At 43.0% G+C, this 26,279-nt stretch overlaps 1 protein-coding gene across 1 annotated transcript; it reads right to left on the minus strand.

Annotated features, from left to right (window-relative positions):
* Positions 1–999: 999 nt before the first annotated feature.
* On the minus strand, positions 1,000–26,106 carry LOC116305394 (uncharacterized). Its single transcript, XM_089035238.1, has 4 exons — positions 25,947–26,106; positions 3,363–3,501; positions 2,933–3,144; positions 1,000–2,144 (listed from the first exon to the last, which is right to left on the minus strand). Exons 1-4 carry the CDS (start codon positions 26,002–26,004, stop codon positions 1,654–1,656), a joined length of 900 nt encoding a protein of 299 aa, XP_088891364.1. The 5' UTR covers positions 26,005–26,106; the 3' UTR covers positions 1,000–1,653.
* Positions 26,107–26,279: the final 173 nt, after the last annotated feature.

Here is a 26,279-nt window from a genome sequence, read left to right on the forward strand (position 1 = left end):
TCGCTAAACAAACCTGATTCCCACGTCCTCGTATCATATGGATTATAAATTAGCAAGGTGAAAGTATAAGTAAATTTGTGAATAATGACATTTAGCTATGATTTTGGTTCCAAGATGTTTGATTACTTTGGAATCCAGAACCTTGATTCTGCTTGGAGTTTGATTTAATAGCCCTAATATGTAACAAAGCAATTAAAGTTATAGTCAAGTTATAAATAAAATATGTAAGTTAACATTGAAAAAAAAAAACAATAAAGATATTAAGATAAGATAAGAAAATATAAGAAAATTCATAAAAAATCTTCGAGTACCTTCATTATTATCTTCCGCCATCTTTATTTTCCGCACGCAATAGGGAATGGGCACAATTGAGGGGTACTTCCGCAGACCAGTGGTGCAGGGCCGCCGTGACTAGAATTCATATCTGGAGACTCGAATCTTGGTAATAAGAATCTTTGTTTGAGTCGTATAATATTCTGCCCTATCAGTGGCGGATCCAGGGGGGGTTCGAAGGGTTCCACGGAACCCCCCTTGAAGGTTTGATCTTTTAGGTAATAGAAATATCCACAAGGATAATGTTGAACACGAAATGATAAATATTTGCTGTTATAATCTTTAATTTACCTTTAAGTTCCGTTACTAGATAGTAAATTAGGTGATTAGAGCCAATTTTTTTGTCAGACATCGACTAAACAAAAGAGAATTATACACAGTTTAAGAAACGGAACCCCCTTTGAAAAATCCTGGATCCGCCACTGCCTATGTATTTATATTGATGAGGTATGCGGATTCCCACTTTGGCCGATATGTTAAGGTGATCTGTCCCGGCTTGCTCGCGGGAGGTAGGCGGGTTTGGCAGCTTTGACTCTTGCCGTCAATTCGTATAAAGAGGCACAGAGGGAAATAAGAAAACATAAGAAATTTCAATAACTCGCGATAAAAACTAATTGGAAATTTCGGAATTCCCCATTTGAAAACTGTGTCGACATTGAGATAGAATTGAGTTTCTAAAAATCTTTAATGAAAAAAATGACTGTGCTTAATTTTTTTAACAATTTGACTGTTAATTTTACCATTTGCTCTTAGTATGTTATTGATTTAGTGTGTCCTGTGCCAGGTTCTGTGCGGGTGATATTGGAAGATACATTCTTTTGGCACTGAAAAATAGATTTGGTATACTGCTAGGACTGGAGTTTGGGTTACGTGGAAATGGCCCGAGAAAACATTGAACATTGAACTGATATCACTAAAATGCAGGCCTTGGAAATTGAAACACCTCCCGCCCACCCGCCTCCTTATGCAAACACACACGTACACACCTTTTCAGGACCCTGCTTAGAAAAACACCGAAATTTTAAAGCCAGATTAATAGTGAAGTACTTTACCAATTGCAATTGTTAGTTTTTAGTGTCATCTGGGATGTCAAACGTAGTAACACAATTTTAAACAACCAAACAATCAAACCAATCGACCTTTACCGAATTCGCTCGACAGCCACGAAACAACGTCTCCAAAGTCAAGAATAGACTTGATAAAATACATTAAATGAATGAAAACATCAGGTCCTATCTCGACTTGAAGACATTATGTGTTACGTGGTGACTCAAGTGAATTCGGTAAAGATCCATTGTTGGGTCCTGAATCGTGGAAAGTTTATGCCATCACTATAAAGTAAAAATAAGAAATAACTGCAGAAAAACAAGTTAAACCGGTAAGGATGTGGCGAGTAGTCGCAGAAGATACTGTTGGTGCTGCTTTTCCTCCAGCTGTAGTTCCTCCTACTTCTGTTGTTGCTGCTGCTGTTTTTGTTGATGTAGTTGTCTTCATGGCAACATCTGCATTGCAAAGATTTCCCAAACAACACGAAACGTGGCAGTCTTTCAAACCTCCATTCACTGAGGCGTTCGCCGAAGCACAGAACATTCCTTGGTCACACATGGCATGGTTGCTGCAATTTTTCATTTGGAACTCCATGGGCTTGGCTAAACCTGGTAATTTTACTAATCCTTTGACTGACATACAGCGATCCTGGGGAAACATAGGCAATGGGCCAGCACCACACGTCTGTGTTAATGGATCACTGCAGTCTTTCTGAACTCCATATCTAGGAATATTTGAACAAGCCATACAGGAAAGGTCCGCTCCTAATAAAAAAAATATTCAGTATCGCTATCAAAACTGTCAGCCATGACTTCGAGGTTGCGTGGAAAACTAGTAACGTACCCAGAACCTGCGTATATTCTGGCCTGCGGTGAAGAACGAGGGCTATGGCATAATTCATATATACCTATTTCAATAAAGTTAGTCAACCAAAAACCTAGAACGAAAGCTGTGATCGCTGAGAATCATGGGATATATCTTATATTCAACAAGTAAAGCTTTTGACACAAACTGTAGTAGTTGAGGATGCTCAGAGGAGGTGAACTTGTAACTGGTAGAAGATCTCAACTCCATAAACAGTTATCAAGCGGTTAAAACCATAGCTATTTACTATGTTAAAACATGTAAAATGTATCTACCCATAATCCTTGCCGGTCTCAGCTGTGTAGCTTTTCAGGTGACTAACTTTATTGAAATAAGTGTATATGATTCATATATCATATATTCAGGATATCTTGGACTTCTGGTATAAGAGCGCATGCGTTCAAAGACTTGCCAAACATTTAGAAATATATCTTCCCGATTTCTAATTTTTATTTTGATAGGAAGTAAACACAGAACTCTGTTTTAAAGAGGATTCATTGATCACATTTCACTTCCGGAGAATTACGCATGCGCCAAAAAATGGATTATGCTAGAGCCCTCGTTCTTCGCCGCTAGGCAGAAGAAACGCAGGCTCTGGGTAGGAGATTGCTAATGATCAGATTTAGAGCACGAGCAGACGTTTTTAATCGTATGTGTTTTATATATTTTTGCATAATAAATGACATACCGGAGGGTCCAGTAGGCATTGGTGCTTGTGTCGGTATGGGTCCCCCGCTGTTGCACAGGTCTCCTTCACAACAGCCTACTTCACACTTCTTCAAGATTCCAGTTGCGTTGGCTGCGTTACATGTTATGTCACGCATGCTTTGACATTGCAATGAGTAGGAACAGTTACGGATCTCTTGGTGTAGAGTTATATCGCCCATACCAAGTACCAACCTATTCCGGGACAAACAAAAAGTAATAAAGGAGTTTTAAAGAATCTCCAACATTTACCAGGATCTTTGGGGCGCATTTTGCGGTGACGTCATTGATGATTTAATTTGTTCTCCTATCATCGAAGTGAAATACAAAAGAAATACCACAACGTCTATCGAGATTTGTGATTTCTTTCGATAATTTTGCATGAGAAAGGTTTATTAAAAAAGCATAATGACCTTTGAGTTAAGCATCGGTTAGGAGCCATAGGTACCCCATGCAATGGTTTACACGTGGTTTCTTGCGGCGGTGCACAGGAAGGGCTGGGTCCTACACTTGAGTTCGAGCAAATATAGGTGTAGCATTTCAGGGAGTATCCTGGTGAAGAGAAAAAAGAAGATGAAGGAAATGAGAGGAAATGACACTCTCCTAAATATATCTTGATTAACGAAGAGGGAGGCTTAAAGCAAAAGAGAGAAAGAAAAGAAAACTAGAGAGGTGGAGACGGTGAGAGTGAGAAGAAATGGAAGAAAGGATAACTGGGAAAAGGGGAGAGCCGAAGAAAAATAAGGAGAGAAAGAAATGAGAAAGGCCAGAAGGAAAGAGATGGAAGAAGAAAGAGAAAGATTACAAGATTAAAAGAAACGATGTTGGGAGATCAGAGGGAGAGAGGAAGGAAAAAAACGAAAGAGAAAATAGAGAGAGAAAGAGAAGAAGAGGAGGAAAAGTGTAAAAAAAGTGGTTTAAAAGCTTTAAAAACACTCACTTTCACAAATCATCTCCAGTCACTTAGTCCATTTACCTTACAAAAATCCTATCAGTAAAAACCTTTTACCAAACTTTTTTAGATGTTAACATATATAAACGGCTTTATTCAATTAAAATCCAATTTATTTCGTATCAAATGATACCATAATGACGAATTTCTAGTGAAATATATGATAAATTCTCCACAGGGTGTTGCCAACCTAGTTTACTTCAGTTTCATTTTATTGCTGGTTCTATACGCTGGTCATAGACTAAAAATTTCAACCACAAAAAATCTTCTTTGTTCAGCTGTGCCGCAAGAATTAAAAAATAAAAATCATACTTTAAAAACAGCTCGGGTGAGTATATTGATCATCTGTTTAAACTAAAATCTGCTTTTGCTTTAATTTAATTGTCTTGGACGTTCTCGAGCTCGAGTACTGTTTATGATTTATTGAAGTGGTCTATTCTCCACACAGAATACTTAATGAAGCGACCAAGACTTGCCCTATTTCACTATGACGTCACTGTTTGTTCATGTGGGGGATAGAATCGCCAAATCCAATAGAAAATTCAACAAATTGCTCCTATCGAAACAGTTTAATCTAAAATGGCCTGGTTTTCAGATATAATATGCGTTAATATGTACTTTAAATATTCTGAGCGTTTGCTGGCTATTCTGTACTTCTCTTCGTGAATTGATACGGGTTTTAGAACAATTTTCGGTGAATTTGCGCTGATTTGACCCCCTCCGACGACCATGCTTCTTTGCGTTTAAGAGCGACTGTCTGTAAAAATCAAACAAAATCAGAAATATGTGGAAAGGCTCAAATTTTCGAATTCGCTCTACTTTTGGATTTTAGTAGTGTATGATGAAGCAAGAAACGCTGTGTGGTTAGTTTTGAAAAATACTTTTTAGTTTTCGAGAAAAAGGGAAAAATCGGTTTGAGCTCCACTAGCAGCAGTTAGGCGGACTCGCGAAGCGCCGGCATTGCCAAAAATCACAAGTCGAAAAACACCAGGGGGGGGTGGGTTTTTGGAGGTCGGTAACCCGCGGAACAGGGGGTCTTGCGCGATCCGCCGGCAGCGCGAAAGGTGCCTAACTGCTGCTCTGTTGGGGTCGCAAACGGAGGGAAAGATATTCTTTAGATATACATGGCATCCGTCAACGACATTCAAAACGAAACTGTGCGCAGGCTGGGAAATCAGGTGATGGATAACTCAGATGCGGATTTTGTCTTCGCTACATTCATGGAGGGCAAGACAGACAAGACTATGAATCACGAGATGGCTGAAAGGATAATCAACAGAATGCCGGACGGTGACTACCGCTTGGAGTTGACGTTCGTGAAGTATTTGGACGGCGAGTGGGTGATAGAAAAGGGCCGTAATCCCATCAGGGCGTCTGGTAAGCAGAATTTGTTCGTCTTGAATAAGCATACGAGACCAGGGGCATTGGAGGGAATTGACATGCTCTTCTATGAGGTCGCTTACCCGGTTACCGTGGTCATTTACGGCGCGTACGAGATTAAGGAGCCGGATGTTAAGAAGTTGCGACCAATGCGACATCCGGGTAATTGTGTCGGGAAGTTGGTAAGAGAGTTCTTCGAAGATTCCTCTCGTGGCGGTAAGCTTACGCCCAAGAGGAGAGAAGCCATCAGGAAATGGGAAAATGACACTTATAAGACTGGAGGCTCTATTGAGAACATCAAGAAGTTAGAGACGGCCTTAGAACGCCGCATACACGTGAAGGACATCACGGACGGTTGCATTTACGAAGGGACGAAAAAATATGGAGGTAGAGGTGCCCCCATAATCATCTACCAACACAATGGACACGCTTGGCGAGAACTTAGGTTCCCCAAAAAGAAGGAAACTAAGGTTTATAAGATGTCGCCGTTGGCAGAATTGGTCCACGAGAATTCCGTTTGGTTGATGGACGCGGAAGGAAGTCAGTTTATGACGCAGGATGGTACTCTTTACAGGCCTCTAGTAGAACACCAACGCATTCAAAGTGCTTGTGAAACCTTAGGGGAAGACTTCTCAGACGAGGTCCTTAGCTCTCGTAGTTTGGACTTCTTAGCCGCAAAGAAGAGGAACGGATGGAAGTCCACGCCTAAGGAATTCGCCGACATAGCCAAAGCCTGCGTAGAGCATGGTCATGGAGGTCTGTGGAACATGGAGTATGACGAGAACGAATACGTCTCCTTAGACATGAAACATTGTTACCCTGCCAGTTTTAAAGGCCTCGGGGATTGTAAGGAGTATTACGACCGCTACGGGCATCCAGACTCACAATTCTTTCGTGTGTCTTTGCCAGGTAAATACGACGCCCCAGCTACGGGGTTCGTGCGGTTGACCACGTGGAAGTTAGCAAAGGGCTTACATCCAATAATTTACGCGTGGTATGGGAAACATCTGCAGGAGAAAGAATGGATTCCCATACCCCTGCTGAAGTTTCTCGAAGAGCGCGAGCTTCTCACGTACGCAGCGCATGAAGCCATACTTTGTCACTCTGCATTTACGCAATGGCTTCCGGAGCATAACCCCACCGCCAGAATCGTCATAGGAAAGTTCACCCAAGGCGCAAAAGAAGGAGAAAAGCACATGCAGCGGCGTTTGATAACCGATGACGGAGAGTTGAGCTTCCTCGTAAAACGTGCACATGAGCAAGGAACTATGGTGTCCGTAGAGAAGTGGAATTATTTCATAGAAGGCCAAGGGGAACGGCAATGGAATGCGTTGTGTTATTACCAAGATCATCGCCCGCAATATTACCATTTACGCGCCAGCATGCTCGCATATGCGCATATTAATCTATTGTCAATGCTGTTGCGGTTTGACAAAGAGGACGTTCCACGCGTGGCCACGGATTCTTTGTATGTGAAGCCCGAAGTGTTAGAAAAAATGCAGGAGTTTTACACGGAGGACGAACTCGCGGAAAGTGGTCAATGGCGTATAAAAGATGAAGAGATAAAAGCCTGGAGAGAACGTGTGGAATACCACGGGGAACACGTAAAAGGTGCCGTTGTTCCTACCGTGGAGCCATTGCCATCCGTCGACGACCCCATTTCTTACCAACGCTTTTCGTACCTGTACGGGCCGGGAGGCAGCGGTAAGACCACCAGGGTTTTGGAATTATTTCCTCGCGTGAAGGTGTTAACGCCGACACACCGCCTTGAAAGAGAATTGACGGAGATGGGTTACGATGCGCAAACGTACCACAGCTTCTTTCGCTGGAACGGTCAAAAGTGGGTGCCGGAAGCAATACGCGACATACCCCCGGTGATATTATGGGATGAGATTTGCACCGTGCCATTAGAAATCCTGCAGGAATTTGTAGACTTCCTCCGCGGAAAGTGTCAAGTTATATTTGCCGGAGATCCATGCCAACCTCCTCCCATTTGCGGAGAAATGCCCCATAAATGGTTAAAAGGAATGGTAGACCATGCAGAGGAAATCAACGCCGACTACCGCAGCAAGGATCAAGTAAGAAACTTAAAGGCGGAACTTCGGGGCCTCAGTGATGCCGAGCAAAACAAGACGCTGCGTAAACGCATCCGAGCGAAGTCTTACGAGGACTTCCTTTGCGCGTGGCATCCAGAGGATTTGGTGTTGAGCAGCAAGCGCGCAGCACAATCGCGAATACAGAAAGATTTGTTAAGCGTACACCGCGAAAGATTCCCTGGCCATTTGGTGCCCGTTTGCTACAAGCCCCACGATACCCGCATGCAGAAGAGAGACGTGTGGGTGCCGGGCACCGACGTCCAACTGCGAAACGCGGTAACTCATGATAAAGTCTGGGTGCCTATGGGAAAGGTTGAAAAAATAACCTCCCATCCAGATTGGCGTTTGGGATATTGTATGACAGTCCACAGCGCGCAAGGGCTTACCATAAAAGAAACCTTATGGATCATAGACCAGCGGTTATGTTGGAGTAATTTGATATATACCGCTGTGAGCCGTGTGGAGCATGCCAAACAGTTGCGGAGGGCTTGGGGTCCGCAATTGCGTTACGATAAAACGCCAGAAGATATAGCAAAGGAGAACATTGCTAAGAAACTCCTTCGCTACAAAAGACACGACGAAGAAAAAAATATGACGTTCGACCTATGCGTGGACGACGTCTATAAGGAAGGGGCACGGTGTGCCAAGTGTAACATACCTCTACTATGGAGGTTTGACCCAAATGACGATCAGCAGTTCTCCGTGGATCGTATAAATAATAAGCGCGGGCATTGCAGAGGCAACGTAAGACTGACATGCCTAGAGTGCAATCGGGCGCGTGGAGCAGCACTACTCTGAGTCTTTGGGGACCATGAGCAGCTCTTCCTTAACAAATCCGCGACTTGGGCCATCTAGGTAATACAACACGGGTTGCCCTTCCTTGGTGACGGACTTCGAAATCTCATACGTTTCCAAAGACCAGTTAGGATCCGTGGCTCTCTTACTGCCACCTTCGAGTTCCCCCGGCTGATAGAGGTATCTGACCACTATGTCGCGGGGGAGCTTTTTTTCCTTCAGTCCGACCGCCCTCGAACTTCTGACGTAGGACTTGTGCTCCACGTGTTTCTTTTTTATAGCATCCTTGGGTTTCATTCCCGTAGCCCTGGCCGCCTCGTTGTTCAAAGCCGCGACGACCTGGGGGAGCCGCTGTGTCCATTCCCTGTTGCGTTTGGAGGGATCTTCCAGCTCTTTCCAATACTGGTACCCAAAGAGACGCTCGGCCAGAGTCTTATTGAATCTTTCGACGATGCTCTGACCCCTGTGGTACTCTGCCTCGGCTCTCCTAATCTTAGTGCTGTGGTCTTTCAGGGTCTTGGTAACCACGCCCATAAACTCCGTCCCCGCATCCACTTGCAGCAGCTTAGGCCATTTCAAGACGCGCTTATAAATCCTACCTAGGGCTTCTGCGACTTCCCCAGAATCCTTGCTGGTTATGGGTTCGGCGTCCTTATATCTGCTTGCGATATCAACTACGGTCAAAGCGTACCTATAGGTCTTTTTTCTCACCTTATCGTGCGGTAAGAAAAGCAAATCCGCCTGATGAACTTCATTGGGGGCATTTACGGTAAAGCTGGGCCTGGGAATGTACTTGGGCACGGGAAGATAAACCTGCCAGAGGGTTTGTTTTTTTAACCAGTTCTTAGCCGTTTCTTCTGATACCCTGGCCGCGGTCGCGAGTTTCTTGATGGCCGACGCTCCTCTCCAATAGCCTTCGGGCCCATAGTAAATCCTTTTGAGTTTGTCCTCTACGCGGCCCATTATATGAATTCCAGGACAAGATTGATCTTACGTCCGTTAAAATCCACCGTCTTTCCGTCCACCTTAATGGTGATGTTTATGCTTTCTACCAAATTAGACAAGTCATAGCTTAAAGAAATGGGCGCGTATTCTACCAGGTCAAATGGATTACCCTTAGGTGGAAACTTGGACATAAGAGAAGACTTTTCTCCATTGTTGTAACTATGAACCAAGTCGCAATAGACTTCGTAAGAGGATGCAACTTTCCAACTTACGGGAACTGCCGTGGTGGTAATTGCCTTTTTCGAGACATTTAATAAAGTTCCTAATGGTTCAAACTTTCCTAGGGTTACTGTAAGGTTCGTCATGTTATGTTTGAGGGTCATTTCGTGCGGCAACCCCGTGGTGAGAGTATAACCGTGTTTTGCTAATTCCTTAGCAAGGGTGATTGGTGTGTAATGTCCATCGGGCAGCAATACGCCTTGATAATTGCCGCCGCCTTTATGCTCAGTGACCAAGGCATTGACTAAATTATACCAAGAATTGTACAAAGAGCAACTAACCAGCCTAACCTTATGGGCTTTAATGGGGGGATTCAAATAAGTGGTAAAGTTATTCTTGTCGCTTTCCAAAAAGACGATCATTATATTAGGGGCATTTTACAATGCCCACGCCAAAGCTACGCCTCCCGCCAGCCCTGCGATGCCAACAAATACCAGCTCATTGTCTTTTTGTTTCTTAGAAGGCTGGTAGTAATTCTTGAACTGAGGCTTTCTCATTCTAAAGTCGGGGTGTGCTTGCGCATAAAGTTTGAAGGCGTAGTCTGTATTTTCGAAGTTCTTATCCGCCTGCATTTTGTCTTGGTAGTTCTTGTCCAACCAATCCCTGTAGGCTTGTCTCTTCTTATTCCAAGCTGCCACGTCCCGCTGATATTTCTCCAGCGCTAAGTCGTGTCTCTTCCTCTCAGCGGTTAAATCTCCGCTTTTGTCGCCTCTGACTAACCTATCCAAATACTGACCACCATAATTAGCTCCAGTGAATGCTAAAGCTGCAATAACTCCACCTGCGACCACGCTAACCATTATATGTTAGGTAGGTACTTTTCCTTCTGTAGGTAATTCTTTGCCATGATAGCCCCGCCTACGGCAGCGGTCATCTTAGCAAAATTAGCGAAGCTCTTGCTTGGGTCTTCAGTAAAGTCTTCTTTGAGCACTTTCTTACCTACCCAACCAATACCCGCAACGATGGAAGTAATGATAGCTGCTTCTTCAACAGTTTTCAACAACGCGGTCGACATTATATTACAAAGCGAGAAGGTTATTCCATTTCAGGGATCTTACTTTTTCTAACCTGCACGGGCGCGTGATATGTTGCGGCCTCCCACTTTACTTTTGGCTTCGTAGCCCGCCATTGTAAGTAGAGGCTGCCTGCTGCTATAGCAACTCCTAACGCGCCAATGACGTAGCCGGGATTCCAAAAGGATCCCTCTTCTTTTTCCTCCACCTTTTCTTCTTTTTTGGCTTTGTTCTTCTTGTTCATCTCCGCGAGCTTCTTCCCCGCGGCAACTCTGCCTGGAGATTTAGCCTTGGTAATCTTCTGCTCGGGCTGCTCTGCCTTCGACTCTGGTTCACTCATTTATATCTAAGGACTTGAAGGACTTGATAAGTACTTGAGAATGACTTAAGGATGACTTGACAATGACTTGACTAAGTACTTGACAATGACTTAAGGACGACTTGACTAAGTACTTGAGAATGACTTAAGGACGACTTGACTAAGTACTTGACTAAGTACTTGAGGTGACTTGACTAAGTACTTACGAATGACTTGACTAAGTACTTGAGGCGACTTGATCAGGTACCTCAGTAAGTGCTGCCTGGAAGACCTTTTCGACTTCTCTGTCCTTCTTGAAGTCCTTCCAAGATGTTCCGAAGGAACCTAGTACCTCCTTCAAGTCGACATGCTGAGCTACGTGCAAAGCCACAGAGGCGACTGCCATTAACTTACCGCACTTTAAAGACAACCACCCACAGGTTATCTTAAGTTCTTGGGCGATAACATAGTCATCTCTTATGTCCTTCTGTAGTTGCTCCACGTCGTCTATAGGCAGTGCAAGTCCAAGCAATTTAGTCGCAAGTCGGATAGCGGAGTCTGCTACGGCGTCCGTGGTCTTACTTGCAAGGGCGGCCTCGTACCTTTTATGGAACTTCTTAACTTCCTCTTCTGACAACTTATTAACCTGCTCATGGGTAAGTTCCTTGCCTATCATTTCTTTGCACTTCCCCGAAGACACAAGGATGTTAAGTTGTTCCTTAAGGTTACTTTCGTCTAACTGTGTGGGGACTTCATCTAAGAGCTGCTCAATGTCCATATATGTTAATGGAATACGGAAACCTCAAAGAGAAGATCATCTTGGAATGTTGGTGCGTCTTTAAATGTCGCATGTATTCGTGTAACTGTTCCTTGGATATCTCACCCCCATAGTCGCTTAAGATGGTTTCCAGGTCACTCCGGCTCGGAGTATAAAATACGACCAGGGAGCCTATGTTTTCCCTAAAAGGCTTAGAGACACTGGTAAGCTGCTGTGAGAGCAACCAAACGCTGATATTGTCGTGTCTACCGCTGAAGGCGAGCTTAACGAGCTCGGAGGTGCGTCTTTTTACGTCGTCCCCGCAGGCAATGTCATCCAGTATGAGTAAAGTCTGTGTATCTTTAGGGAATTGCTTGTGCCAGAACTTAAGATGGCTGGATAACTCGTTAGGGTCCAAAATATCCACAAAGAAGTCGTCATCTTTCACTCCTATGCCCGTCCAGGTGCGGTTATTCACGTAGGTGGGGCATAATAGCACAATGTAGTCGAAACGGTATCTAAAGGGTCCTAATAGCTGCTCTACCACGAATTGGGTCTTTCCGCAGCCGGTGGGTCCTACTATCAGAGCATTGCAGGGAATATGGTTCGGATCCATTATATATACGATGGACCCAGTGGAAGCAGTAAGAAGGATTGCCGCCGACGCAAAAGATAAAAGAGACACCATAGAAATGCAAAGGGAGGAGATCGATCGGCTGCGGGAGCGCGTGCAGGAATTGTATGATGAAATGTGCAGCCTGAAGCGCGCGGAGAGGTTTGGTGCGCTTTTGACGATGGCCGGTTGGGCAAAAGAAAGCATTAAGGACTTTATGCGATATCCGCTGTAGAGCTGTTTAAAAGACACCTTAGAATGTTAAAGATAAGGTTGTTAAATTGTTAAGGATGTGTGCGTGTGCTGTTTAAAAGACACCTCAGAATGTTAAAGATAAGGTTGTTAAATTGTTAAAGTTGTGTGTATGCTGTTTAAAAGACACCTCAGAATGTTAAAGATAAGGTTGTTAAATTGTTAAAGTTGTGTGTATGCTGTTTAAAAGACACCTCAGAATGTTAAAGATAAGGTTGTTAAATTGTTAAAGTTGTGTGTATGCTGTTTAAAAGACACCTCAGAATGTTAAAGATAAGGTTGTTAAGGATGTCTTGCATGTTACTTCTAAAAGACACCTAAGAATGTTAAGCGTATGGTTGTTATATTGTTAAAGATGTGCTGTTTTCATTAAGAATGGGATTTACACAAACCTTATTCTGAGACATCTCTTAAAATAGTAGTCTTAACAATTTAACAACCTTATACTTAACATTCTAAGACATCTTTTTTTCTTTTAAACAGCATCCTTAACAATTTAACAACCTTATACTTAACATTCTTAGGTGTCTTTTTTTCTTTTAAACAGCATCCTTAACAATTTAACAACCTTATCTTTAACATTCTAAGACATCTTTTTTTCTTTTAAACAGCATCCTTAACAATTTAACAACCTTATACTTAACATTCTTAGGTGTCTTTTAAACGACACACGCAGACATACTTAACAATATAACAACCTTATACTTAACATTCTTAGGCGTCTTTTAAACGCAGCTGTATGCTCCCGTAGACCTGTTTTAAAAGACACTGCAGAATGTTAACAATAAAGTTAAAAATACGTTATATTGTGGTTAAGATACACTTAAGTATAAATGAACTGTTCAATGTGTAAAAAGGTGTTCAGCACCAAGCAAAGACTACAATACCACGTTCGTCGTGGCGTTTGCACAAAGAAACCAATTAGTAAAGTTTGTAAGGATTGTGGTAAAGAATTCAGCACCGTTCAAAAGATGCGACAACATCAAGACAAACGCATTTGTGGGCTTTGCAAGGGCTGTAATAAGGAATTTCCTAACACCTCCGAGCACCTGAAAAGGGGCGTCTGTGAACAAAGCAGACAGTGTAGTTTCTGTAATAAGATACTAAGCAGTCGTCAACGTTTACAGACGCATCGGAAAACACATGAAGTGAATTATAGGTTTCTCTTTGGGAGCTACGACTTGGAAGGCGTGGATTGCCACCAATGTGCGGATATGATGAGTCGCTGCCCGCATAAAGAGGATTACTTAAGGAATCGCATAGATTACCATAAGAAGATAGTCCGTACTTACCCCTCTTTCGAACGCGCAGAAGGCGTTCCGTGGACTAAAAGGGAGTATTGGAGGCAAGAGTGCGATCGTTGTGGTTGCATCAGAGAAGAGGAACATATCTTCAACTGCCTCGACAAATAAACGTCCTTAACAATATAACAACCTTATACTCAACATTCTGAGACCCTTTTAGAATGGGGTTTGCGCAAATCCCATTCTTATTTTTTCTTGTTGTTTGTTAAGTATCATCAAAACCCCCTTTAAAGGTATATGCTAGCCTACTTTGTGGCAGGATTCCTAATCACCCTTTCAATATATGGACTGTATTACGTGCGAACTACCAGCCGATTGCATTACGCCCACTCCTGCACCGCGTAAAAAATACACCTGCCTTCATTGCGGCAAGGTATTTCTTGAAGGATCCCATTGGTGCTCCGCGGCAGACATTACGAATGCAGAGGACTCTCAGGCTCCCAATTAACCACGTCAAATACCCACCTGCCATCCTTTTTACCATGACTCATAACATGGGTAACATCCTGCCCTTCGATGGCGTACCTTATCCTATCGGGCGCCCAAAGGGTGTATGTTCTTTTTTTATTCTTTAAGACCAAACGCAGGCGGTCCAAGTCTTCAAAGACCACATAATTCTTTATCTCGTAAATCTCCCCCACCTGCAAATCCCTCCAGTGCGTTTGTATAAACTTTAACTCGTTAAATTTATCCTTGTCCATATATTCTATGAAATATCTTTAAGTGTGTTGCCAAAGTCTCCGAGGTTTTAAAGCCCTTACAACACCACCTGCAGGGAATTCGTAGGTGTTCAGCATATGCAGTGATCTCCCTGCAAATGACATCGTAGTCGCTGCTTACGAGCACCTTATAGCCGTTTTCTTCATACCTCTGTAAGAGCAGTTGCTGATCCTCAGATAACCTGCCATTGCCTTTTGGAGTCTTTAGCTCTATGCAGAATCCACAGTAATGCGTATGCGCATTCAAGATCATTAAGTCGGGTTGACCGCGTTGATATCCTTTCTGCCAGCACTTTATACGTTTGCCGTCTGAATCCTGCAGTTCACCTAGACCAGGGGCTATGAGCATTTGGGGGTAAAACCTGCGGATGTAGTCCACTACCTTTTTATGCAGGTCAAACTCATTTTCTATTTTGAATACCAACTTGTTTGGACCGTCAAAGCGCTTGTCTATTGCATATTTACCCGTCTTACGCAGCGCGGGTAGGACTTCCTCAAAGACCCAATCACGAAACTCCACAGCTTTGGGTAGTTTGGAGCTAAATATCAGTTCGTACAAACCAGGTTCGGATATAAACACGGCATTTGGTTGCGTAGTAAAGGAGCGGTGATTCGCAGCCCCTTGTAGATCAACCCATCTTTTCTGGTATTTCTCAGATACGTGTGCTCTAATTGCATCTCTAGGGCGCTCATAGCCCAACGCCAAAGCCACCTCCTTCGCTTTGAAGTACAAAGTTTCGCCTTGCACTATGCATTGCAGTTTCGTACCGTTGTTTTCAAATATTTGCAGCATTGTATATCTAAGAAATATTTTAACCCTAATATGCAACACTTTTAAGTTGGTTCATTTCCACGCTCAGTTGCGCGTCAGACACGACGAAGACGTAGCAGTTTATCTTATCGCCGTCGCCGGCACTGGCGTTCTTGGTGCGCTTGATCTCCAATGTTATGCCATCCTGGGTGTTTACTAGACGTAAACCCTGGCCATGTAGGTCTTCGTCGTTAATGGTGCGCATGTCGATCCACAGCGCGTACTTATCCTTAAAGAATTCCTCGGGGCTAATTTGGTCGCCAAACTTGCGCATCGCCTCCCTGTACACGTCTGCGGGCTTTATTCCCTGCGAGTAGACCTTGTTTGGGACTCCGTTTATGTTTACCCCCACGTTAGTAATGTTGGGGTTGTGAAACGCTTCGGAGTCGCGCTTACCGGCTTCGCAGGGTTTGGCGAACACCAGCATTAGTCCCGTAAGACTTCTTCGGGGGAGGTTAATACTTTGGTTGATAACCTCATCCGTCTTATCCAAGAAGCTAAACGTCTTATACATCACTACGTGGTCGTAAAGGAATGCCTTTCCGGAGCTGTATTCCATGCCGGCGCTACGGGCCAGCTCTTCACTGTATACCGTTTCGTACTGCAGCTCTAGGTTGGTAATAGAGTATGGGGTTGTTGTGGTAAGTGCAGTGCTTAGCCCACCAATGATGTTATTAGCATCTGCTAAAGTTACTTCAAACTGTAACTCGGATAACTGCCTGGGGTAATACACACCATGGTTCGTAATCACTTCAAAGTCCAGTGGTATGACATACTTGCTACCATAGGCTGTCTTTATTCGCTTTGCGTCTGCCACTGCGGTTTCTCCGCTGCCGTCAGTAGGTTGCGTTTTAGTAGGTGTGCGGACCTTACGTAGAATGACACTACCAATTCCCTGCTCTATCTTTTGCGCGCGGTCAAATGCTGTTAACCACAGATCCTTATAGGTGGTATACAGATCGTACCTATTTAAGTCCAAAAGGGATTCCCCGGCGAACTTTACGCGCATCTTAGAAACAATGTTGCGACCCACGTTGTTAACGATAATCCTTTCATCTGTGGGGCTTGACTGCACCGCTAGGTCAAACCTCAAAGCCAAGGTGCCGGGTACTAAGACTAGGTTATCCGTTAGGCGGGGAACGCCCACATACAGCGTTTCTCCAGGCTTTGCGCTAGAAGGAGTAAAGGTGACCCGGTGAAAGGTGCGTTCTGCTTTCAGTCCGCCAACCTGCTTAGGTAATACGTTGGGATTTAACTTTGAGCTTATCATATATAATGGAAGTAGAAGGAACGGATTTTGATCCCCTTGCCGAAGAAGGTCAAGTTGATATTAATGACGAAGGATACGAGTCTTTACTTCCTAATGACAACGTAGACCCCCGAGGCCTTTTTGAGAAATTAAGGAGTAAGTATGGCAGCAGGGCCCGCGATGCTATGCGTTCTTTGAGAGATAAATTCAAGTCTAAGAACCCCCACACGCCCATTCCAGAATACTTACAAATGGAATCCCTTGGCGTGCGGTCGGACTTAATGGCGAACATCATCGAGGACCTAAGGGAGCGATACCCAAACATAAACCTGGCTCTCTTAGACTTCCAAATAGGAGACAAAGGGCAGGTTCAAGTTAGAGAATCGGGTAGGGAAAAATGGCACGACCTGTATCAAAGGAAGAATTCCAGCCTGCTTAATAACCAGCTTCCAAAAGGAGTCACAAATGCGCTGGGAGCGCCCAACTTGACGATGCTAAGCACTTCGACTCAAAGGGATACAGAAGTTGCCAGGGAGGCCTTCGTTAGTCGCCTTTCACTGCCGGGTAGCGAAGATGCCCTCAGATCCGCAATCAGACTGCAAGAGGAGCGTCAAGAAAGACTTAGCCAATTGGGGAGCGACGAGACTGCTGAAAAGGAAGCACTTAAGAAGGAAATACAGGAAAATAACATAACCATCGATGACCTTACGCGACAACTCGACTACGTAACCAAGGAAGAAGGCGGTATCGTCAGTCGCTTCGAAGCCGTCCAAGAGGAAAACCAAGCATTACATGAACGTATAAGAGAATTGGAAGACGAATTCATTAAACAAAATGAACTAACTACTAAAAGCCATGCCGACGAAATCGTAGACTTTAGGAATAGACTTTCTAAGGCGTTGGACGAAAAGAGCGACGCAAGGAATCAGCTAAGGGCTGCTTTGAATGAAGCGGCGGGAAAAAACACGGAACTACAGCGCTTAGGACAAGAATTAATGGAGTCTGTTGACAGAGAAAGGCAATTGATGGTGGACAAGGCAGTGGCGGAGGAACAAATACGGCAACTTCGACAGGCCGTCGAAGACTTGGAGTACGAAATAGATCGACAGCGAGTAATAATCGAAGATCAAACTCGCCCTGAAGAAGAAAGGGCGGCAGCCCAAAAGGAAGCAGAAACCCTTCAGGAAAGACTGGCGGAATTACGAACGCAAATAGAAGGTAAGAAAAGGGAGCTGGGGCTTACCACCAAGGAAAAGATAAAAAGAGCCCTTTTGAAATATGGCGTTCCGCTGGCATTTGCGGTTGCTATTTCGAGCGTAGTAGGAGTTATCCTATCCGCGCTTAAGGCTACGGGCGCGGGCGTAAAGAAATTAGGCAATGGGCTGACGGACTTGGGAAAAAAGATGGCAGCCGGCCTTCCTGGGCTGCTGGGTTCGGTTGTTTCCTTGGCACTTAGGGCCGGCGGAGAACTGCTAAAGTTCGTGGGGAATAACATTTGGATCCTCGTAGTAGCTATTGGAGTGGTACTCCTGAAGAAGATGAAGGGTTAATCTTATCCTTGTGTATTACTGGTGGCTTATCGTCGTCGGTCGCCCGAGGCGTTCTCGACTGGGGATAAGTAAAGATAGTATTCGCACCGCCTTGATAATGCGGAACTAGCGGTATGGCAGTCATGGTGCTAATGGGCTTGTGATTCCAAGTAGCATCCGTCGAAGGGTTAACAGTCGGGGTGGCATTTATTCGTATGCGGCCGTTACCATCGCTGGGGCGAACTTGAAGCTTCGCATATTGACAATTGGCTATCATATGAAAAGTTACCGGCGTTATGTCTTCCGTTTGCGGAGGAACGGGCTCCGACGAAAAATGAACTGGATGTCTGGTATTACTTTTTACCCTGTATGGCGGTAATGGGTGGTTATTCTCATCAACGATCCTAAAACCGGCATTGCATGAGTACCCCGCCGAAATACAAATAGTGCACATGATTAATCCTAGGCCTCCAACCTCCACCCACAATCCGGCGTCTTGCCACTTGTCGCCCACGTACTCCTTTTCCTCCAGGTAATGGAGAAACCAATCTTCCTTCGCGTGCGGGTTCATATATTTCAGGGAATAAATTTGCTTCTAAAGGCTAAGCACCGTAAGAGTGCTAATGGTAGCGTGATTATAAGGTCGATCTCTTTGGTCATGTATGCTATTTATCGTTACTACGCCCGTGTCGTCTACTCTCATTTGCAGCTTTACCTTCCCATGGCAATCAGCAACCATGTGGAAAGTCCAAACCGATAGATTTTCGGCGCTGCCGGGGTTGGGCTCTACGGAGAAATGCGTAGGCTCCCTGTTGTTTGTCTTATTTCTCATAGGCTGCAGTACGCCATTCTCATCCAGGAACCTAAAGCCCACGTTGGCGTGGCTACTCGTGCCAATGCAAATACTACAAAGGATTAACTTCTTTCCCGAGTAGTTCAAATTCACGGACATCCCCGTGACATCAACCCAAGATGCCTGGGTGTATTTTTTCTCGCCTGTATAAGTCGTATAAACACAATCTACTCCAGCTACGTAGGGGTTGTTCATCGCCATATATAATAGCTCAGACCAATGCTTGCGGTGGCTAAGCCGGCCTTTAGTAAGTTGTGGTCATATTCCTCGGTAACCTTCTTTACTGGTTTCTTTGGTGGCTTTTCTACATGCGCCTTCTTTGATGGTTTTTCTACCTCTTTTTTTGGTTTCTCTACGAAGTGAGTAATGCCCTTGGTCATGTCAGAGTTCACGTCATTCACCCCAAACTTCATATCCTTAGTAGCTCGCTGCAGCTTGTTGTTATAACCCACAACGGAATTGGTGTTAATAACCAAATTACTTGGCATTAACCAACAACCAGGCGACAAAGCGTAATCCAGTCGCACTTTAGACTGCTGCACCGCTAATTGATATCTCTGCACCGACTTGGATATGTCATTTTCTGTTATTGCAGACTCAAATAAAGTTAGGAATTCTTCTTGTGTTTCCCGCGAAGCACCTTGGAATCCAACGATGGGGCTGCGGGTATTTACCTGCGCTCCTAAGATGCAGTACACGAATGCTTCAATGCTGCGGTTAATCCTGGCTAGGTTTCTTAGACCTTTTCCTTTCATCAACACGAATGGATCCCAAGTGCCGAGGTAGTTCGATTGGATTCTGGTAATTAATGAATTATTACTCTTATCACCACCCATATCACCGAACTCTAACTCATTACTTGGGTATTCCTGATGTCCGTAGTCAGCCGGCTTCTCACCATTGGCACCCCAAACGTAAACTATACCCAGCCCATGCGTCTTACCCTCCTTATAACGAAAGTCTCTTTGCTGTGGTTTGAACTCATTAATTAGCCTTTCTAGGGCTGCGGCGTCATATCGATTATTCATTGGATTAAATGCCTTATCTCCCGGTAAAGGTACGTTAAGCTCCTTCAACAACCTCCTTACCGTAAAGGCAACGTGAAACCGCATAAATGAAATGTGAAACATGTTCGCGGCAACACCACAACCTTTAGTGGCGGCCCAGACAGCAAAGTTTAACTGCTGCGGCCAATATCGCATATTGGGTCCTGCTAACCATTCCCTGGCCTCTTTACCCGACGTATGCTTTAACATCGTATCCCCATAGATATTCCTTACTACTATGTCAAATGATTGCTTACCCACTGAAATCTTCAGGAACGTTACCATCGTTTCAAAGTCGTTTACACCACCTTCGGCGTCGTAAAATGGATAATCCTCCTTGGTCATTAATAGATTCCTTGGAAAATTGGGTGTAGCTTCCTGATGCACCGGCGTAGGCTTGGGTTTTGGTGGCCTTTCTTTATGAACGGGTTTAGGTGCTGTGGAGTGCACGATCGTCAATCGCTGCACCTGATTGCCTACTTGCTCCAGCCTCGAATGTTCCAAGTCTGCATTGCTGTACATTCTGGAGCCGTTAAAGTAAATCCCATCGGATCTCCTTTCGAACATACTAGGGTCTGCGTACGGAAACATCTTCCTAAAGGCCCTCCAGTTCCAGTAATCCCTGTTGTCATGATGTGGCTGCCCCTCTACGTTATTCCCAAAAGCGTCGTACATTAGTATATAATGGATGTTATACCATCAGCACCTCCACTTTATCCTGATTTGCATAAGGAGGAACCTAATGAATTAAACGCCGAGAACTTTCGTCTGAATAAAGCGAACTTAATACTGGCTTACTTGGAAGGGCAAGCGAAACACTACGAAGAGGTTAGGAAAAAGTACGCCAGAGCCCGAAGCATACTACATAAAATCGCGATAACTTCCGGCTCCATGTCCGTGGCGTTAACAGGCACTGGCGTTGCTACTTCGCTTACCGGACCTGGAATAGTCGTTGGCGTTCCTTTGGCAAGCGTTGGAGCTGTCTGCGGCATTGTTTCCGCTGTTACGACAGGCATTATAAAGCAATTGTCCGGTAAGATATCCAAGCACGACACTCATATAGCCCTAGCAAGAGCAAAGGCTAACACCATCGCCGACTTGGTCTCCAAGGCTCTGCGGGACCGCCGCATAGACGACACGGAGTTTTCTTTGATCCTCGCGGAGGAAAAGAAATACGGCGAATTAAAGTCGGGCAATAAAAAAACCATCGTGAAAGATCTGTCCGAGGAATCTCGCAAAAAGATCTACCAGGAGGCAAAAGAGGAGCTCCAAAGAAAACTCGCTCAGTAGACATCGCATGGGGATTTCGACTGCACATTTCATCTTCTCGGAATCCATTCTAATAGGGGGTGGTTGGGGTCTATTTTGTAAAATATTTCGTAAATTACGTCAGGGTAATAAGGAATATCCTTATCCAGCCGACAGAATAACCACTCGGCCCTTTGCATATCTGGGACATGAGGAATACGCCTACCGGTAATTTCAGACAAAAGATAGGGAATAGCTTTGTAATATTTCCCTAGCTTTAATTTTTTCAATGTCTTTCGTAGACTTTGTGGGGTTGGCTCTTCTAAGTGGTCTATGATTTTCTGCCTTACTTCATCGTCTAAATATACCGGATGTAAACCTTGGATATGACTCATCCAATCTCTAAAGTATTTCAACCTCTTATATGGCGTTTTCGTGCGACCTCCATTGGCGTAATACTGTTCTCTGGTAACATTTGGCACCGCGTTACGAATATTCTTACCACACTCGTAACACTGTGCTGACGTATCCTCCTCTATCTGCATTTTTTTACCACAACACCAAAAGGATTCTGGCTTGGGTATGACAACTCTAGGTCTCAAACAAATCACACAGACATCATTAACAAACTCCTTACACTCATGCATCGTATATCTAAAGAATATCTTTCCCTCCATTTGCGACCCCAACAGAGCAGCAGTTAGGGACATTTCGCGCTGCCGGCGGATCGCGCAAGACCCCCTGTTCCGCGGGTTACCGACCTCCAAAAACCCCCCCCCCCCCCCCTGGTGTTTTTCGACTTGTGATTTTTGGCAATGCCGGCGCTTCGCGAGTCCACCTAACTGCTGCTCCACTGACGATTTTCGCTGCCAAAAGATGGCTGAAAATTGCTTACTTTCGCTTGGTCCGTGTATCAAAACTATTGATCCAAATAGCCTTCTAATACTTTCTACCAAAAGTACAACTCTTATTTGCTCAATTAAGAGTAGTTTCATAAAAATCGAACAACTCAGAGTTATTTAACACAATAAAGAGCAAAGGGTACTGAGTTACAATACTTGTCAGTGCATCTCGAAAACTGCGAGTTTCCCTATGTGCCATCCTTCCAAATCTTATGAGATTACAGTCAACATCTATTGGGAAACTGCTCTTTTGAAAAATGTATTTTTTATTTTGGGGAAATAATTGTGCGCTTTTTGCGAGAGCTTTTATTTTGATTCATTAAATATGCAGAAATCATTGTTTGGTGATTGCGTGACTAAAGACTTCTCGAAATAAATTCCCTTGAAACATCATTGTTTTTCAAATCTAGTTTATACAAATAAAAGAAAACATTAATATACTAACCCTCAACACGAAAAGGTCTTTTCCGTTGCTCCATTCATCGGAGTTATCAAGAAATTAGAATTTGCAACCGTGGCGTTTGCTTGTTTTATGCAACCGATTTCCGAAAATACCATCTATCAGTAACTAGTCAGATTTCAATAAGAAATATAGAGAACAGTATAAGGCCAGGGATCCACCTTTGGCTATTTCTTCAAAAAACTACTAGTCAGTAGCGCTTTGATAAATTGGTCTTTAATATTTAACAGATCGATAGGCAATTGTTTGCGAGTGACTGTCAGAAACTTATACCGAGACAGCATTCCAGCGTGCAGATCGTGTTATGGGACCATAGTGCATGTACCGACCACTGTTCTTTAATGAAGGAGAAAGAAAGAAAACAGGAATTTGTCTTGCAACAAGCTGGCTTCTTTCATGTAAAGAGAAATCTAGTGCAGGAACTATTCACAGGAAACAAAATTATTTAATGAATTATATCAAAACGGAGCAGTATGGCATAGTAGCTCGCACAGGTGCCTGTAGCCGGCTTCACCATAATCTATTGAGAGAACCACTTTTAAAATTGCTCACAAAGGGCTTTTTATGTTAAAATGGCATAATAATGTATATCTCGACTCTTTTTCTTGCCAAGGATAATACATAAAATTCCAAGACCACTAGGGTATGGATAGAACCGGAAGAAACTACGGTACGCTCTTTTCTCGCGCCAACTGTGACTTTTCCGATAATATGCAAACTAGAGACACTAAATTGCCAGTGAAGTTAGAATAACCTACTGAACTCTGTAGGAATCGAATTTATAACTATACTGTTCTGTATATTTCTTATTGAAATCTGACTAGTTATTTGTAAAGAAACACGAACTGTCGACTGGTACTGATAGATGGTATTTTCGGAAATCGGTTGCATAAAACAAGCCAACGCCACGGTTGCAAATTCTAATTTCTTGATAACTCCAATGAAAGGAGCAACGGAAAAGGCCCTTATGTGTTGAAGGTTAATATATTAATGTTTTCTTTTATTTGTATAGACTAGATTTGAAAAGCAATGATGTTTCAAGGGAATTTATTTCGAGAAGTCTTTAGTCACGCAATCGCCAAACAATGATTTCTGCATATTTAATGAATCAAAATAAAAGCTCTCGCAAAAAGCGCACAATTATTTCCCCAAAATAAAAAATACATTTTTCAAAAGAGCAGTTTCCCAATAGATGTTGACTGTAATCTCATAAGATTTGGAAGGATGGCACATAGGGAAACTCGCAGTTTTCGAGATGCACTGACAAGTATTGTAACTCAGTGCCCTTTGCTCTTTATTGTGTTAAATAACTCTGAGTTGTTCGATTTTTATGAAACTACTCTTAATTGAGCAAATAAGAGTTGTACTTTTGGTAGAAAGTATTAGAAGGCTATTTGGATCAATAGTTTTGATACACGGACCAAGCGAAAGTAAGCAATTTTCAGCCATCTTTTGGCAGCGAAAATCGTCAGTGGAGCTCAAACCGATTTTTCCCTTTTTCTCGAAAACTAAAAGGTATTTTTCAAAACTAACCACACAGCGTTTCTTGCTTCATCATACACTACTAAAATCCAAAAGTAGAACGAATTCGAAAATTTGAGCCTTTCCGCCGTATGTTTGATTTTTACAGACATTCGCTCTTAAACGCTAGATGGTTTTGATCATCTGACGTCATTGTGAAATAGAGTAATGAAAGCTGAACGAAATTGCGCTAAAGGAAGTTGAATTCTTTCCGTCGCAGTCTTTGTCATCAGTAATTTTTTTATCTTTAATTTCCCTCTCATCCCTTTCCCTCTTCTTTCTTTCTTCCCCTTCATCCTTTTTGCCTTTCTCTTTTCTCTTTTGTGTTCTTTAACTTCTTTTCATTTAACGGTTAATAACTGTTGTACTAACATTCATTTAGGAATTGTCTACAAGATTACGACTGAATAAGATTTCAGGATTAATCAAAAGAAAAAATCGGACGTCTGGCAAACGGAATATATTTTTATTTTGCTGGAACTGATTGTCGCGAAAATTTGACATCAAAGTTCACAAGTGCTAAACGATAACTAAATAAAAAAATAACAAATTTATTCAAATCTATCTTTGCATGACTATAACATTGCTTAAAAAGCTGCGGCAAATATGTATTCAGAATCGTGTTGAAAATCGAACTTGGAAAGTAGCGCCAATTTCCATGAAGACAAAGGGACGCTAGATGACTTACACAGTACTTCGATTTTTACTGACATTGATGAATGTTTACTTTCTGTGAGTCAAAAGATTATAGACTCATTATGCCTCCCACTCTAAAGTAATAATTCTTTGTAATTGATAATGTAGTAAAAGTCAAAGAAAGATTTAAAAATAGTTTTATGATCAGTCTGTAAATCCTCGAATAACGGTATCGAGGTCTTGGCCGAAATTTCCGGCATAGCCGTAAATGCTTCGCGCTGCCATTCTGTGCTTCGGCACTAGCTAGGTCTGAGTAAAGGCCGGTTTAGACGGTACGATAAGTCAATAATTTTAGAGTAAAAAAAAACGCTTTACAAAGTCGCTTCCCTTTCCTTTCCATTGGCCTGCTTTAACATTCGATTTTTATATCGTTTCTGGCCATTTTTCTCTAGCTTCAGATGTGGCTGCTAACGGAAAGAGGAAATGATCGGTCTATGTTTGAAAACACCTTTACAATCATGCACAATAAGCTTAATCTAGAGAAGAAGATAAATGCACGATAGTACATCTGTCTCGTAGATGCCTTGGCAAAAGGGAAGTTTTATCAATGAGCTTCTTTCATCTACTTATCCCATTTAAATTTCGATTTTTCTAGGGATAAACAGCTGTCATTACATTTATTATCACGATCGACAGTAATATGGTGAAGGTTATCAGCAACCATAATTCATATACTCTAAATAATTACATCGCCCGTCATCAAAATGATCGAAATAATATCGTCAAGACAAGAAATACGCCACAATGAAGTAAAAAGTTATAGATCCTAGATACGCCACTTATTTCATGTTATTTATTATTATACCTTTGGTCATGTACTGAATAATCGTGTATCTTATAATTCCGTTTCAGATATATTTATTATTAACCATATATTTAGTAGTTTGAGGACCATTTCAGTGTTTTCATTCATCAGGTTACCAAATCTTTTAATCTTTCCAATCCATTAAAGAAAACTGCCACCAATACTACAGAGTAAAGGTGCGTCCAACGAAAAAAATTATTCAACAGATCTTCGTGAGTGAATATCAGCAAGTGGATTAAACTCGTTTTGTTCTTAGGATACCAGAAGCGCGGCTTTTGTTTTTTCAAGATGTTTTTCACTTCAGATATATTATAGTACTTCTGTAAGCACTAAAGAGCATTTGTTGTGTCTAAAATTGGATAAGATCCTCTATTCTTTAAGCAAAAATCGTTGTCTTTGCGACCAATACATGTGAGGTTTTGGAACCGATCGAGTAACATATCATTAATTATCTTTTCAAGTCTGTATACTCACCAAATGGAAAAACGCAGACGGCAAGGATTAAAGAAATCAGAAATATTGTGCTCGACATCGTAGAGGTCTTCGTTTTCGGATCGTTCAACAAGTCTGTCCGCTAAAGCTACTGCCCAAAGTGCATGCTGTTTTATGACATCGTCTTATGACATCAGTCAGTCACATTTAACGTACGGTAGCCTCACCGTGAACGTGTGACAGTTTAATGTTCCGCTTTTATTTTCACTATGATTGTTTCCCAGTCAAGCTGCGAGAGCTTCAGCGAAAACGAAAAGAAATAAGCTGATTTGATTGTGGGGTGTATGATTTAAATAAATGGCCATTTTTCATCTG

Source organism: Actinia tenebrosa, unplaced genomic scaffold, assembly GCF_029948245.1.
Source record: "Actinia tenebrosa isolate PJP-AT-01 unplaced genomic scaffold, QUT_ActTen_1.0 PGA_scaffold3__52_contigs__length_22856419, whole genome shotgun sequence".
In the NCBI taxonomy this organism is placed as follows: Eukaryota; Metazoa; Cnidaria; class Anthozoa; order Actiniaria; family Actiniidae; genus Actinia; species Actinia tenebrosa.

Bases quoted from the DNA above. Each gene is read 5' to 3' on its own strand.
- LOC116305394 (XM_089035238.1), bottom strand. From the start codon at position 26,004: ATGTCGAGCACAATATTTCTGATTTCTTTAATCCTTGCCGTCTGCGTT. The intron at 3,502-25,946 runs GTGAGTATACAG...TCTCTTCACCAG, and splicing joins CGTCTGCGTTTTTCCATTTG to GATACTCCCTGAAATGCTAC. The intron at 3,145-3,362 runs GTCATTATGCTT...GTCCCGGAATAG, and splicing joins AACCGATGCTTAACTCAAAG to GTTGGTACTTGGTATGGGCG.